Source organism: Papaver somniferum, chromosome 8 (genome assembly GCF_003573695.1).
Source record: "Papaver somniferum cultivar HN1 chromosome 8, ASM357369v1, whole genome shotgun sequence".
In the NCBI taxonomy this organism is placed as follows: Eukaryota; Viridiplantae; Streptophyta; class Magnoliopsida; order Ranunculales; family Papaveraceae; genus Papaver; species Papaver somniferum.
The window spans coordinates 144,905,591-144,921,236 of NC_039365.1; the positions used below are offsets into that span (position 1 = coordinate 144,905,591).

The 15,646-nt window shown below is 36.0% G+C and overlaps 1 protein-coding gene across 1 annotated transcript; it reads left to right on the top strand.

Annotated features, from left to right (window-relative positions):
• The first annotated feature begins 10,542 nt into the window (after positions 1 to 10,542).
• Positions 10,543 to 14,215, top strand: LOC113303333 (stearoyl-[acyl-carrier-protein] 9-desaturase, chloroplastic-like). Its single transcript, XM_026552360.1, has 4 exons — positions 10,543 to 10,835; positions 11,563 to 11,912; positions 12,038 to 12,192; positions 13,215 to 14,215. The coding sequence occupies exons 1-4, from the start codon at positions 10,708 to 10,710 to the stop codon at positions 13,782 to 13,784; spliced, it is 1,203 nt and encodes a 400-aa protein (XP_026408145.1). The 5' UTR covers positions 10,543 to 10,707; the 3' UTR covers positions 13,785 to 14,215.
• The last annotated feature ends 1,431 nt before the right edge of the window (positions 14,216 to 15,646 follow it).

Genomic DNA, 15,646 nt, shown 5'->3' on the forward strand with positions numbered 1-15,646 from the left:
CTTGACAGTCAGACTCAATCTTAATAAAAGTATATCAAAGAGTTATATCTCTCTTTCTTGATTCAATACTTACTCGAGCAAATAGAAATTTGCGAGTCTAATTGAATACAAGAGAAATCACTTCAACGGTACCAAAGAACAATATTTAAGTATCAATCAATTTCAATCAACAACCAAAGGTTGGATTTTCCAATTGATTGATTTAACGCACAACCTGTGATATTACAATTATATAACAAAATATAATGCGGAAAAGAAATAACACAGACACCGGAAGTTTTGTTAACGAGGAAACCGCAAATACAAAAAAAACCCGGGACCTAGTCCAAATTGAACACACACTGTATTAAGCCTTTACAGATACTAGCCTACCAAACTAACTTCGGTATGGACTGTAGTTGATCCCCAATCAATCTCACACTGATCCAAGGTACAATTGCGCTCCTTACGTCTCTGATCCCAGCAGGATACTACGCACTTAATTCCCTTAGCCGATCTCACCCACAACTAAGAGTTGCTACGACCCAAAGTCGAAGACTTTAATAAACAAATCTGCATCACACAGAAAAGTCTACGGTAATAGATAAACCTGTCTCCCACAGAAATACCTACGAGTTTTTGTTCCGTCTTTTGATAAATCAAGGTGAACAGGAACCAATTGATAAACCAGACTTATATTCCAAAATAACAGCTCAATATTATCAATCACCTCACAATAGTCTTAATCGACTAGCGAAAGAAGATATTGCGGAATCACAAACAATGAGACAAAGATATTTGTGACTTCTTTTATATCATGCCTATCGGAGAAATCAATCTCAATACAATCTTACGATTGTACTTAGTACGATATAAACAGCAAGATCAGATCACACAACTACCAGAAAAGTAGTATTGGTCTGGATTCACAATTCAAATGAAGTCTTCAAGTCGTTAACCTACAAGGTCTCGGTATAAACCTAAGGTTAAGGGAGAGTCGACTCTAGATAATACAACTAGTATCAGACAGGAGGTGTTGGGATTAGGTTTCCCAGTTTCCAGAGTTCTCCCTTATATAGTATTTCAAATCAGGGTTTGCAATCAATGTTAGCTTAGTAACAAAGCATTCAATATTCACCGTTAGATGAAAACCTAATTAGATTTAAGCTAATATATATCAACCGTTAGATCAAAACTTAGATTGTTACACACAAATAAAACGCACGTTTATTTAGGTTTGTGTAACCATACCCAAACATGTACATCTAGTTGGTTCAACAGTAGTTAAACAAATGGTTAGCCATATGAGCATTTCATATCAACCATATTCTTCTTTACTATAACTAGTTCAAATGACTCAAATGAACTAGTTAAAGAGTTGTTCAATTGCTTAGATCTTATAGAAGTATACAAGACACAATCGAAGCAAAAACGATTTGATTCACTCGAATCGATTCATGCACTTTATAGCCACGGTTTGCAAACTTGAATTCCTTAGTTAATATAAGTTTAAGTTCACGAATAATCGTTTTTAGAAAATAACCAACTCAAGTACGCAGACTTAAGTACCCGGAATAAGTTTGTTTTCAATTCACAAACTCCAGCAGAAATTATCGGGATGAGAACCTCCGACAGTACGCGGACTAGGTACGCGGACTCTAGTTCCGGTTTCCGTGAGCAGCAAAGTACGCATACTTTGGTTCAAGGAATAATGACTTATACATGTATGAGTCACCACACAATGCTTATATCCAACCACGGTTATATAATCTAAACTCTCATTTCAATCATTGAAACATTCTTAGAGGACGTTATATAGTTGTTGTTCACACACTATTTTTCGTCAAAGCAATTTTCAAGTAATTTAAACTTAATATGACTTTCGTCACTAATAAAGATGAACTTGGCCAAAGCGAAAGCTTACCAACACATATTTCGAGAAATAGATAAGCGAGAAAAATTTGGCTCGAAATAGCAAATGTGTATAATCAAAGTCTATTTAGCAAAACGACTTTTGTCTCAAGATAGGAGATAGAGTAGATAGACTTTTGAGTGATAGATAAGTTCAAGTCTTCACATACCTTTTTGTCGAGAAGTTCCACCGGTTCCTTGAGTAGTTCTTCTTCTTGTATGATGAATCGCCATGAAGTCCTTGAGCTCAACTACACTTTCTATCCTAGTCTGAGACTTAGCTATAATAGACTAGAAATCAAGACTTATAGTTTTGATCACTAACATTCTCAAACATGCTTGAGATAGCAACGGATGTGAGTTTGACCGAGCAGTGCTCTAACAATCTCCCCCTTTGTCAATTTTAGTGACAAAACTATCAATACATATGGAATAAAAAAATAGATAAATAAACTTTTATAGATTCTCTTCCACATGCCTGATCTTCTTTGTTATTCAACATTACTCGAAATCTTCGTCACTTCCAAGTACTCCAATGATCCCAAAGGTTGTAAGTTTAATATCACCGTTGTTGAAAATCCGTAGTCATAACAATGAGAAAACAAGAATTCTCAATCATTGTTATACAATGTCATAATATTATTATATAACATCAAATTTCAATTGTATCACAACTTCGACAACAATACTATGGTGATATGTATCACTCCCCCTTAGTCAATACTCCATCTCACATGGAAACCACTCCCCCTTAAATAATGATCCGAAAAGCATATGTATTTGTAGTGTGAATTACACATTAGTTCTCCCCCTTTTTGTCAATAAAATTGGCAAAGGTACAAAAACTAGTGGGATCCTAATGAAATTTCCATAGAGACATTTCATGACCAAAAGAAAGCACATATCAACTTTTTAGATGCCATCATATAGCCGAAGCTAAATGTATTCATCAAGGAGTTTATAAATATACAAGATAACCCCTATAATATTCCACATCCGCACTCCCCACAAAGATTTGGCAATTAAGCACAAGTTCAATTAAGAACTCTCCCCCATAAAATGTCATTCCCGAAAGAACAACAAGAGCGACCTTACTTTCATAAAAAAAAGAAGAATTTCTTTGGACATAACAAATCACATACGAATAAGAATTTGAATCCATAAATACTCAATTAAATTAACCACAAGAAAACCCATGATCAATTTAATCGTAAATGCTCAACATAAGAGAACTTACGGAGTCACACAGTATATACATAAAAAATGGATCAGGGAAGATCAATACTGCGGAATATACAATGATTCATTCTATTTTCCATCACTATTTGCACAATGACATACAATAGACACAATCTCCATAAACAAGAGTTCATCCTATCTTCCATCAACACTTGCATAATGACATAATAGGCTTAAAACTTTTGTAATGTCAAAAATCCATTCATTCTTTTATCAATACATGGATATCGACATACGAAAGACTTAACTATTGACAAGTTATGGGACAATCATAGTTCACGGACGCAAACACACATATCCCATAACAAATTTGCAAAATATAAAACCATAAATATTAATACTGCAAAAATCATCTTCCAAACAACTTTTTAGAATTTAAACAAATAAACCTAAAAACATGAAGATGAAAACGTTGGACATAACTATGTGTAATCACAATAATGACTATTCCAAACTCTAGTTATTCTTCCTAAAAACACAAGAATAAAATTCTCATAAGAAGATTTACTAGGCATTGTAGAGCTTTCTCAGAGCATCTACCAAGAATTCCTTCTCTTTATTGAAAAACCCATTGATAATGGGATCGTTCAATTCCTCTAAATCTTCAGAAATATCAGTCGGCTCACTAAGTTCTCTTTTTAGCTCACGCAAGGTGTTCTTTGTTAGAGACAACATTTGTTCATAGTGAGTTATCTCCTTTAAAGAAGAAACAATTTGAGATTTTAAATCATTTCTTTTGTTGATGAAATCATTCACCAAACCTCTAAAGTTATTATCAAGATGATAAACAGATAAGAGGTAGTTAAAGGAAGAACCTTCTCCATTATTTGTAGCTTTCACTTTTTTCACCCTTGAGGAAGAGATTCCTTTACACTGATACACATTAACTGCTTCAACTGCATCCTTATTTGTGGTGCTTCTAGTTACAGGAGCCATGAAACTGTATCTTCTAAGGAGAAAAAGAAACTACAAACAATTATAAATAGACTTATGAACGCCCAAACCCTAGAAGAACAAGTCTTCCGTGATTTAATGATCTTATATCTATAAGGCTAGGAGAATATTTTCTTAACCAAGATAATACACCACTTCAGACACATAGACGCAAACCTCATTTTCTCAAGTTAAAGATGAGGATGCGAACGTCACTGATATTAGACAGTGACGATGTGAGCCAACCGCTCCTCTCTTTTATTAAGGTTTGTTGTATAAACATATTTTCTACCTCTTCTGACTCTGGAAGCACCGGTTTTAGGAAAACCACGTTGATTATCCAGATTCATCTCTTGCATGTTCTTTTGAAGTTTGGAAATTCTTTTGTTGTTCCTTTTGAATCTCCAACACGTGCTTTGAACATGATTTGCATTTCCACAAAACAAACAAACCAATAAAGATTCTTTTTCTTGTTGAATTGCCTTCTGTTTATCACAACCATCAACCTTCATTCTTCCATGATCAATAGGAGCAATGGGATTGATTGTGCCTGCAGTTTTTCCTTTAAATCCTAAACCATTTGTGTTTCCAAATGATTTCTGACCGAATAGCATTGCTGAAATTTTGTCAGAACTTCCAGATAATCTCTGTAGATCATCCTTAAGAGTATTAATCTCTTTATCCTTTAGAACTATGGTTCTGGTGAGCTTATCATTAAGACAATCTATCTCAAGATTTTTCACCTGGATTGATGATTCAAGTTTCTTCAATAAAGCTTTTAATTGGAGATTTTCTTGAAGAACCTATATATTCAAGAATTCAAAAATCTATGTGTCAGATTCAAGTTCTGAATCAGAAATTGAGTAGGTGGATGTTTCTGCTGCAAGAGTTGAGGGTTCATTACATCCATTAGACGTATCCAAGACGTTGACACTTTGAAGAGATTCTTCTTCTATTGAATCGTCTGAAGCAAAAACTGACAAAAGATGTTCATCACATCTATTGATTCTTTTTACAAATTCTTTGATTCTTTCTGTTATCAGTGATTTATTGAAAGCAACACTATTTGAACAACATTCATCGGCCCAAGATAAGTTAGAGGCTTCACTTGTGCTGGAAAAAACATTGAATGCAGATGTTCGAACATAATCTTGATCAAGAATTTTTAACTTTCCAACAAGAGTATTTCTGGAAAGAGTATCAAGGTTTTTTCCCTCAATGATGGCATGCTTCTTAGAATCGTATCTAGATGGCAACGATCTGAGAATTTTCATCACAGTGTCCTTTTCAGGAATGGTCTTACCCAATGCAAAAAATGCATTAACAATTTCAGACACTTTATGATTAAACTCACCAAATGTTTCTTCATCTGCCATACGGAGGTTTTCCCAATCAGAATTTAGGTTTTGAAGCCTAGATTCTTTCTCACTGGTATCTCCTTCGAATACGGTTTCTAAGATATCCCAGACTTCTTTAGACTTAGTGCACGTAGTCACATGGTGCTAAAGATCTGGGGTAATGGCATATGTATGATAGCATTTAAGTCGTCAGAATTTTTCTTTGCAGCAAGGATTTCTTCTGGACTATATCTACCAATATCCTTAGGTATAGATACATCACCTTCTGTATTAAACGGAGGATCATAGCCATTAACAACACGTACCCATGTTTGAAAATCACGATCTTGAAGAAAATCACGTATAACAATTTTCCACCATAGGTAGTTTGAGCCATCGAAAGCTGGTGGTACGTTTATGGACATAGAATTTCTGTCCATAGAGTCAGATCGTTACAAACACAGACTTTTAATGTCTTTAAACGTGTTTGTCTGCTCTAATACCAATTGAAAAAGATGGGGTCTAACAACCACACCCAATATTTCGATTAAGAATCTGTATGGACTAACTCCAATATACTTTTAAGAGAATTAACTTAACAGTCAGACTCAATCTTAATAAAAGTATATCAAAGAGTTATATCTCTCTTTCTTGATTCAATACTTACTCGAGCAAATAGAAATCTGCGAGTCTAATTGAATACAAGAGAAATCACTTATACGGTACCAAAGACCAATGTTCAAGTATCAATTAATTTCAATCAACAACCAAAGGTTGAATTTCCCAATCGATTGATTTCACGCACAACTTGTGATATTTCAATTATATAACAAAATATAATACGGAAAAGAAATAACACAGACACCAGAAGTTTTGTTAACGAGGAAACAGCAAATGCAGAAAAACCCCGGAACCTACTCCAGATTGAACACACACTATATTAAGCCGCTACAGACACTAGCCTACTACAAACTAAATTAGTTATGGACTATAGTTGAACCCCAATAAATCTCACACTGATCCAAGGTACAGTTGCGCTCCTTACGTATCTGATCCCAGCAAGATACTGCACACTTGATTTCCTTAGATGATCTCACCCACAACTAAGAGTTGCTACGAACCAAAGTCGAAGACTTTAATAAACAAATCTGCATCACACATAAAAGTCTACGGTAATTAAATCGGTCTCCCACAGAAATACCTACGAGTTTTTGTTCCGTCTTTTGATAAATCAAGGTGAACATGAACCAATTGATAAACCAGACTTATATTCCCGAAGAACAGCTCAGTATTATCAATCACCTCACAATAATATTAATCGACTAGAGAAAGAAGATATTGCGGAATCACAAACGATGAAATGAAGATGTCTGTGACTTTTTTTATATCTTTCCTATCAGAGAAATCAATCTCAAGCCAGTCTTACGATTGTGCTTAGTACGATAGAAACAACAAGATCATATCACACAACTACTAGAAAAGTAGTATTGGTCTGGCTTCACAATCCCAATGAAGTCTTCAAGTCGTTAACCTACAGGGTCTCGGTAGAAACCTAAGGTTAAAGGAGAATCGATTCTAGCTAATACAACTAGTATCCCACAGGAGGTGTGGGGATTAGGTTTTCAAGTTGCTAGAGTCTCCCTTATATAATATTTCAAATCAGGTTTTGTAATCAATGTTAGCTTAGTAACAAAGCATTCAATATTCACCGTTAGATGAAAACCTGATTAGATTCAAGCTAATATCTTTCAACTGTTAGAACGAAACTTAGCTTGTTACACACAAATCAAATGCACATTTATTTAGGTTTGTGTAACCGTACCCAAACATGTACATCTAGTTGGTTCAACAGTATTTAACCAAATGGTTAGCCATATGAGCATTTCATATCAACCATATTCTTATATACCATAACTAGTTCAAATGACTCAAATGAACTAGTTAGATAGTTGTTCAATTGCTTAGATCTTATAGAAGTATACAAGACACAATCGAAGCAAAAACGATTTGATTCACTCGAATCGATTCATGCACTTTATAGCCACGGTTTGCAAACTTGCATTCATTAGTTAATATAAGTTTAAGTTCACGAATAATCGTTTTTAGAAAATAACCAACTCAAGTACGCGGACTTAATTACCCGGAATAAGTTTTTTTTTAATTCACAAAGTCCAACAGAAATTCTCGGGATGAGAACCTCCGACAGTACGCGGACTCTAGTTCCGGTTTTCCTGAGCAGCAAAGTACGCATACTTTGGTTCAAGGAATAAGGATTTATACATGTATGAGTTACCACACAATGTTTATATCCAACCATGTTTATATAATCTAAACTCTAATTTCAATCATTGAAACATTCTTAGAGGACGTTATATAGTTGTTCTTCACACACTATTTTTCGTCAAAGCAATTTTCAAGTAATTTAAACTTAATATGACTTTCGTCACTAGTAAAGATGAACTTGGCCAAAGCGAAATCTTACCAACACATATTTCGATAAATAGATAAGCGAGATAAACTCGGCTCGAAATAGCAAATGTGTATAATCAAAGTCTATATAGCAAAACGAGTTTTGTCTTAAGATAAGAGATATAGTAGATAGACTTTTGAGTGATAAATAAGTTCAAGTCTCTACATATCTTTTAGTCGATGAAGTTCCACCATTTTCTTGATTAGTTCTTCGTCTTTGTATGATGATCGCCATGGAATCTTGAGCTCAACTACACTTTCTATCCTAGTTCGAGACTTAGATATAAGTAAACTAGAAATCAAGACTTATAGTTTTGATCATTAACATTGACAAACATGCTTGAGATAGCAACTCATGCGAGTTCGACCGAGCAGTGCTCTAACATAGTCCCCCCTCAACAAACTGGCCAGTATGTGAATGTGGAAGAAGACGAAAATGATGTCTCCGAAGAAAACGAAGATGAATACAGTCTTAATAACTGATGTTAATTCTTGTGTAATTTAATTGTACTCGTTTATTTAAAATCACTTTTAATGTAATTGCCTCAATTTTCATTTTAAACAAACAACTTTAAATTAAAAAACATATTAATTTAAATAAACAACACTAAATTGAAAACATTAAATTGAAAATAACATCTATCTGCCTCTCCCCCTACCCCTGCCTCGCCCCCGTGCATCGTCTCTTGCTCCTTTTAAAGCCCAAATGTTCTTTAGTTAGATCTTGTCTTAGTTGTTCATAGATTCCTCGGTTTTTGAGTCTGTCAGTGGCAAATCCATATTTTCTTGTTGGACACCCATGCTCCACCACAAGATTGGGCGCCAAATCTTCATTTGGAAAACTAGTCCAGGTTGGGTCACGCCTGATTTCTTCAATGACCATATTATGCAGAATGATACAAGTCATCATAATTTTGTTCATTTCTTGAAGATAAAAAAAGCGTGTCGGCCCAACTATGATGGCAAACTTCCTTTTCAGTATGCCAAAAACGCGTTCAACATCCTTTTTGCATTTCATTTGTTAGGTGTTGAAGTACTTCATATCCTTCAAAATCGTCAGTCCAAAACCTATTTGTTTATAAGCTTGAACCATAGTTGACCATTCTGGATAGATTCCGTCTGCTAGATAATAACCCTGAGTGTAGTCATGACCATTGATGGTGAAATTACAGAGCGACGCGATCCCATTCTTAAGATCTTCAAACAATGGTGGCTTATACAAAACGTTGAGATCGTTATTTGAACCCGGGAGTCCAAAAAAGGCATGCCAAAACCAACAATCATAGCTAGCTGAAGCTTCTAAAATTACAGTTGGTTTTTGACAATGACCCTTATATTGTCCTTCCCATTCAACAGGACACGCATGCCACGTCCAGCGATGCAGTCAAGACTACATAGCATTCCTAGAAAACCCCTCACGGTGTTTTCTTCAGTTATTCTTTGAATATCTTCCTGAGTATGCTTTCTTAAAAAGGTTGGACCAAAATGCTCGACAATTGTTTCGCAAAACAATTTGAGATATCTAAAGGTAGTTGTTTTCCAAATACGGATGTAATCATCCGTGGAATCCGCCGGTACCCCATAACATAGTATACGGTGGGCCGCAGTGACCTTTTGTTCGGGGCTAAAGCCTCGTACATGTCGTGCATCATACTGATAATTAAATAAAGGTTCTACCTGACAAAGCTCGGCAATAATCCTTTGCGTCAAATTGCGGCCCATCCAGAATCGTCGCTGAAAATCCTCATCGGAATAAACACAATCATGATTAAAATAATCATGCATCATATTTTCGTGGTAAAAATGTCGATCTCGCCAAGTCTATCTTCTAGTCGCAGCTTCATATGGCTCTAAAGGCTTTGTATGATCCCGAATTGTAATTGCAACATAAAATTTCGCCTTCTTCTATCTTGATTTGCATCTTCATCCATTTGACGCAAAAACTCGATACACATTTCTTCCTCTTCTTCATACAACATTTCATCCATCTCCATATCTTCCTCAGAAGAATCAAAAACAGAATTCATGATTTAAAATTGAAAGAAATTGAAATTAAGAAAAGATTAATTGGATGAAAGATTGTTGTGAATTTGTGAGATCAAACTCGAGCCGTATTTATGGAGCTAGAAACTAGCCGTTCCGGTGACCGTTTAAAGTAGCCGTTAGCGGTCTTGATTGAAACGCCGGCGACTCTTCTACGATCACTCGCATTTCTTCTTGAATCACCAGCGCTTGAACTACCAGCGCCAGCGCTGGGACTTCGTCCGAGCGCTTAACTCTCAACCGCCCACTTCTTTTCCATAAATGAAAAATACTATAACCCCCTTACTATATGGGTTCAACATATAAAAGCTCCATAAAATGGATCCTTCACTATCAACTCCATTCTTTCACATTTTGATATTTAGACCCAAAATATCAGTTTCTTTCCCAATCTAGCCCAAAATTTCATTTTATGTATTTTCGTAATGGCAGTTTTACCCTTTTCTATAAATACAAGAGTAAAGTCAGAAGATACATTTCATTTCTCCCTTTTCTTAATTTTTCCTCTCCATAATGGAGAAACCAATTTGGCCATCCATCGGGCTCAACAAAGTTTTTCATTTGAACATTAGCATTGGAATTGCCCTTTAAGGGGTTATACACTTGGAAACATTGAAGTAAAATCCATGGTTAAGATTGATTCAGATTCAGATTCAGATTCAGATTCTGATTCAGATAATCTATAGCACGTGTGTGTTCTTGTCGCAGAAAAAGCGAAACCCAAAAAGAAAAGAAAGAAAAATAAACATAAAAAGAGAGAAGCAACAGTGAGGAAGGAAAAACCGAAGAAAGAAAAATGGCTCTGCAATTCAATCTTCCAACATTTCAATCTCCTCAAAAGCTTCCATCCTTTGGTTTCCCAAATGTTGCCAATGTCAGATCTCCTAAAATTTTCATGGCTTCCGCTCTCCGAACCTCCGCTAAGTAAGCTCCATCTCCATATCCGTACATCTTTTGATTTTTTTTTTTCCGTTTTCTTTCTTTAAGATCTCATAGGTTTTGTCAATGTAATCGTTCTATAATTTGTGGGGGTCTTTTAATTTAGTATTTTTTCATCGATAATATCTATGAATCATGATCTGGATTTGCTTCTTCCATTATTTGGATTACTGTGGCAAATTTGATTCCTGAAAGTTTTGATTTCAGTTGTCTTTAATGATTGTTTGGGAGATGAGTTGTGGGTTTTTGTTTAATTTCTCATTCCCTATTCAACAGGGGTGGTGGGGGTGGGGGTGGGGGGTGGGATATCCTTGTTTTGTGGTTCTGTTTTCTTTAATTTTTGATTGAATTAATTTGCTCTGTAATTTCACCGAAATGTATATGGTGTAGGAAGTAATTGAGATATCTTTTTGATTTTCATTTTTTTTCTTTGGGGTTGGATTTTTTTTGGCTCAGTTAGTTCTGGTGATTTTACAAAATTGGGATTTGTCTGAGTGTTTTGTTGTGATTGAGTGTGGGATTTGAGTTGGTTATGATTCAAAGAATTTTTCCTTTCGCTTTCAAGAATTTCTGATGCCTACTTTTCTTTATTTGTTGAAAATTAGGTTCGATTGTTTATTTTTTATGTTTTGAAATGTCAATTATTTTCTCACCTGTAATTCAATTGAAAATAATCGATAGCGTGCTTAAGGAATTCCACTGTTTATTTCAGGGAGACGGAGAATGCGAAGAAACCCTTCACCCCTCCACGCGAGGTGCATGTTCAAGTAACCCACTCCATGCCACCTCAAAAGATTGAGATTTTCAAGGGCTTAGAAGATTGGGCAGATGACAATATCTTGGTACACTTGAAGCCTGTTGAGAAGTGTTGGCAACCACAAGATTTCCTACCTGACCCAGCCTCAGATGGGTTCTATGATCAAGTCAAGGAGCTGAGAGAGAGAGCAAAGGAGATCCCCGATGATTACTTTGTTTGTCTGGTTGGAGATATGATCACGGAAGAAGCCCTTCCAACATACCAAACAATGCTTAACACTTTGGATGGAGTCAGGGATGAAACAGGTATGATCCATTTTATTGAGCTTGGACGTTTTCGTTCTTTTTTGTCTTATTATTGTAGCCTTAATCCTCTGTCAATAAATACATTTTCATCTTGTGATCTATCTCCACCGGGGAAAACTATTTAGGCGCAAGCCCTACTTCTTGGGCTCGTTGGACAAGGGCTTGGACTGCCGAGGAGAATAGGCATGGGGACCTTCTCAACAAGTATCTCTATCTATCTGGGCGAGTAGATATGAAGCAAATTGAGAAGACAATTCAGTATCTTATCGGTTCAGGAATGGTAAGATCTTTACTAAGAATCTAATAAAGTTGCTGAACTCCAACTTTTGTTTTAGAGTTTTCTCTCTTAAGTATTTTACTATTTATGCTGTAAATAGGAAATTTGTTTGCTCTAGCAGCACCACAGTTAGTTTGCCATTTTTTTGGGAACAAAGTCTCTACGCCAATGATATTCAATTACTATTTGTTTTCCAAATTTTTAAAGAGTGATAAGTTTCTCGGCCAGGATAAATTTGTGGTGCAATAGTACTCCATTTAGTTAGTAAGTTGAAGTGAATATATTACAGTGATGATCATTGGTCACAATCAATAACTCAAGCTTTTCAGCAACTGATGCATGGGAACAGTATCAACCGGTATGGAAATATGTTGACATCAGTCGTATTCCGCAATATCGATTGTTTCAGGGACTCGTAGTTTCATAGGTCTGAGAAGATAGCGAGGTCGTAGTTGCATTTGTATTTGCTTCATCTTGATTACTGCTTGCTTAGGAGTTGGGTTATGCTCATGATATCAAAATCTGATCCGTATGTTCTCTTTTTATTGGTCCTTTAATTAGTGGAACATTGTGAAATCAAATACTTAGGGTACTGTTTCATTAAGATCTCATGATTTGATGGTTTAAGTTCGCATAATTCCAGACACCGTTGATCATGGGGCACCAAACGTAGACTTCATCGTATGCATCTTATCTTTGGGGCAGCTAAGGGCTTGAACACTATCATTAATTAAACTTTCTCATAAGTATGTAATACATTTTAGAAGATTAAATCGAATTTGTTCTTTCTTCATGAATATCAGGTAAATGTTCGTTTTCTTATACACAGTCTGGCCTCCCCAGAAAAAATAAATATATGCAGTATCGGCATAGAGATTTTGTTGGCAGAAAAAAATTGGCAAGCTAACTGTGGTTAAAACAACAATTTGCTGACATTAATAACTGCCAAATGCTTGGCTACGGTGCTGCTAAAAAAATTTCCGTGTAAATACTTAATTGTTTTTGTTCTTTTATGATTTTTACAGGATCCTCGGACAGAAAACAACCCGTATCTGGGATTTATCTACACCTCATTTCAGGAGAGAGCAACCTTTATCTCCCATGGAAACACAGCCAGGCATGCCAAGGAGCATGGGGACTTAAAACTTGCACAAATTTGTGGAACTATTGCTGCTGATGAAAAGCGTCATGAAACTGCATATACCAAGATATCTGAAAAGCTTTTCGAGATTGACCCAGATGGTACTGTATTGGCTTTTGCCGATATGATGAGGAAGAAAATTGCAATGCCAGCTCACCTAATGTATGACGGTCAAGATGACAACCTCTTTGAGCACTTCTCATCTGTTGCCCAACGCCTTGGAGTTTACACTGCTAAAGATTATGCTGATATATTGGAATTTCTCGTGGGGAGGTGGAATGTGGCCAAAATAACTGGTCTCTCAGCTGAAGGACGGAAAGCTCAAGAGTATGTTTGCGGGTTGACTCCAAGAATCAGAAGGTTGGAAGAGAGAGCTCAAGCTCTAGCAAAGAAAAACAAGCAAGATCGTCTGGTGCCTTTCAGCTGGATTTTCAATAAAGAAGTGTTGCTTTAAACTGGCATTATAGAGTTTAAGTTCAGGTGCTCTCTTTACCAATCTCTTCACACATTTTAGAGATTGAAATGGAAATTCTGTTTATTGAGATCTCAATGTTCCATTTTGATGCTCGCTTTTGTACGAGGAGATGAAGTAGGGATTGCAGTTGTTGGATTGTCCAGTGGGTATCGTGATACAGACTGTTATGCTTCTTTTGCGTGTTTAATCTCATAAGTATACCGAATATTGGGGGGATTAGGGAGAGATAGTATAGTTTGTGTATCTCTGTTTTTGTTCAATGTAGTATATCGTGGGGCGATTAGGAAAAGGTAGTATAGTTTGTTTCTCTTTGTTTTTGTTCAATGTGCTTCGTTTGTGTGTTTTCTTTTTGGTTTAGAAATTAAGGTCTCTTTAGTAGTAATCATCTATTGCATGAGTTTGTGGCTCTATCAGTTGCGAGTTGGTTTATAATGCTGACTAGGGAATTCGGCACGGGCTATTTTGCAGGGACAATAGCTGGGAGAATTAAAAACACTACTAATCACAATGCATGAGGTTTCTTTGGAGTACTAAGGCACTGCTCGGTCCCATTGTTGTTTTCAATTTACAGCCGTAAACATAGAACATTTTTTTGGGGACCAGCTTTTTCTTGGTGGAGCATTGTTTTATAAGAGCTAGCACTATCGTGTCCTCTATCCCTTCCCTATCCTCAAATGTAGTGAAGGGATAGCATAAGGAAGTCAACCTATCCCTCAAATGTAGGGAAGGGATATCACAAGGAAGACAATCTCATAATGGTGTCTTCTCATCCCTTCCCTACGCGAAACACGAAGGCAACCTTATTATGGTGTCTTCTCATCCCTTCCTTACGCGAAACAATAGCCGTATGAATAGTGTCAAGCGTCGTATTTTTTTTCCAATTCTTTTTTTATGTAAGAATATATTTCTCTAGGTTAAAAAAGATATTTTAGAGTAAAAAAAAGATATATAATAAGTAAAAAATAGATATAATTGGTAAAAAAAGAGTTTTAGTAAAAAAAAAGAGAGTGAAAAAGGAAAGTTTTTAGGTAAAACTTTAAAAACCAGAAACGGCTACCCAGTAGCCGTAAAGCGTAAAAAAATACGGCAACTGAGTAGCCGTGTGATTTCCCTTCCCTACAAGAGGGATCAGATGTGATCCTCCTTGTAGGGAAAGCGAGGGATATTCCTACTCATGTAGGGATATGGGAGACCATAGTAGATGTTCTTTTTTGGGCTTTTGAGGGATAGGGAAGGGATGAATGCCACCATAGTGCTAGCTCTAAGGCCATCTACCCTATAATTATAAGGAATGTCCTAAAATGTAGATATTACTAATTTGCCCTTAACCCTAATTAAGATTAAAACTAAACTAATAACCACCAAAATATAAATTTAACTTAATCTAATCTATTAACATAAAGCCAAAATCAGACCCCTCTGCCTAGCTGCACAAAACAAGTTTTGGGAGAATTTTTTTCTTCTCTTAGTCTTCTTGCTTTCAACGCCGTCTTCATCGATTAGTCGTCGATTCATAAAATTTTCATCACCAATTAATCAATCAAGTATAATCGATTTTGGATCGTCGAAAGAAAACCCCAAGACTCCCAGGAGAAGGTCCCTTATTAGCACATCTAGCAAATCTCCGGAAGGAAAAGCAATAATCGGGTACCAAAGACGCAATAGGAACCCTGAAACTGTCACTATGAAAATCCGCAGGTATTTTCTTACAAACTCATTACTTTAATTTATTTTTGATTGGTTAAATTGAATAGAAATCATCAAAATAGGTTTTTAATGGAAGTTACAGTGTGTTGTTCGGCTAGGTGGAGTTTCGGAAAAACCCTAGTTTTTTAACCGAA

Bases quoted from the DNA above. Each gene is read 5' to 3' on its own strand.
- LOC113303333 (XM_026552360.1), top strand. From the start codon at position 10,708: ATGGCTCTGCAATTCAATCTTCCAACATTTCAATCTCCTCAAAAGCTT. The intron at 10,836-11,562 runs GTAAGCTCCATC...TGTTTATTTCAG, and splicing joins GCTCTCCGAACCTCCGCTAA to GGAGACGGAGAATGCGAAGA. The intron at 11,913-12,037 runs GTATGATCCATT...AAAACTATTTAG, and splicing joins TGGAGTCAGGGATGAAACAG to GCGCAAGCCCTACTTCTTGG.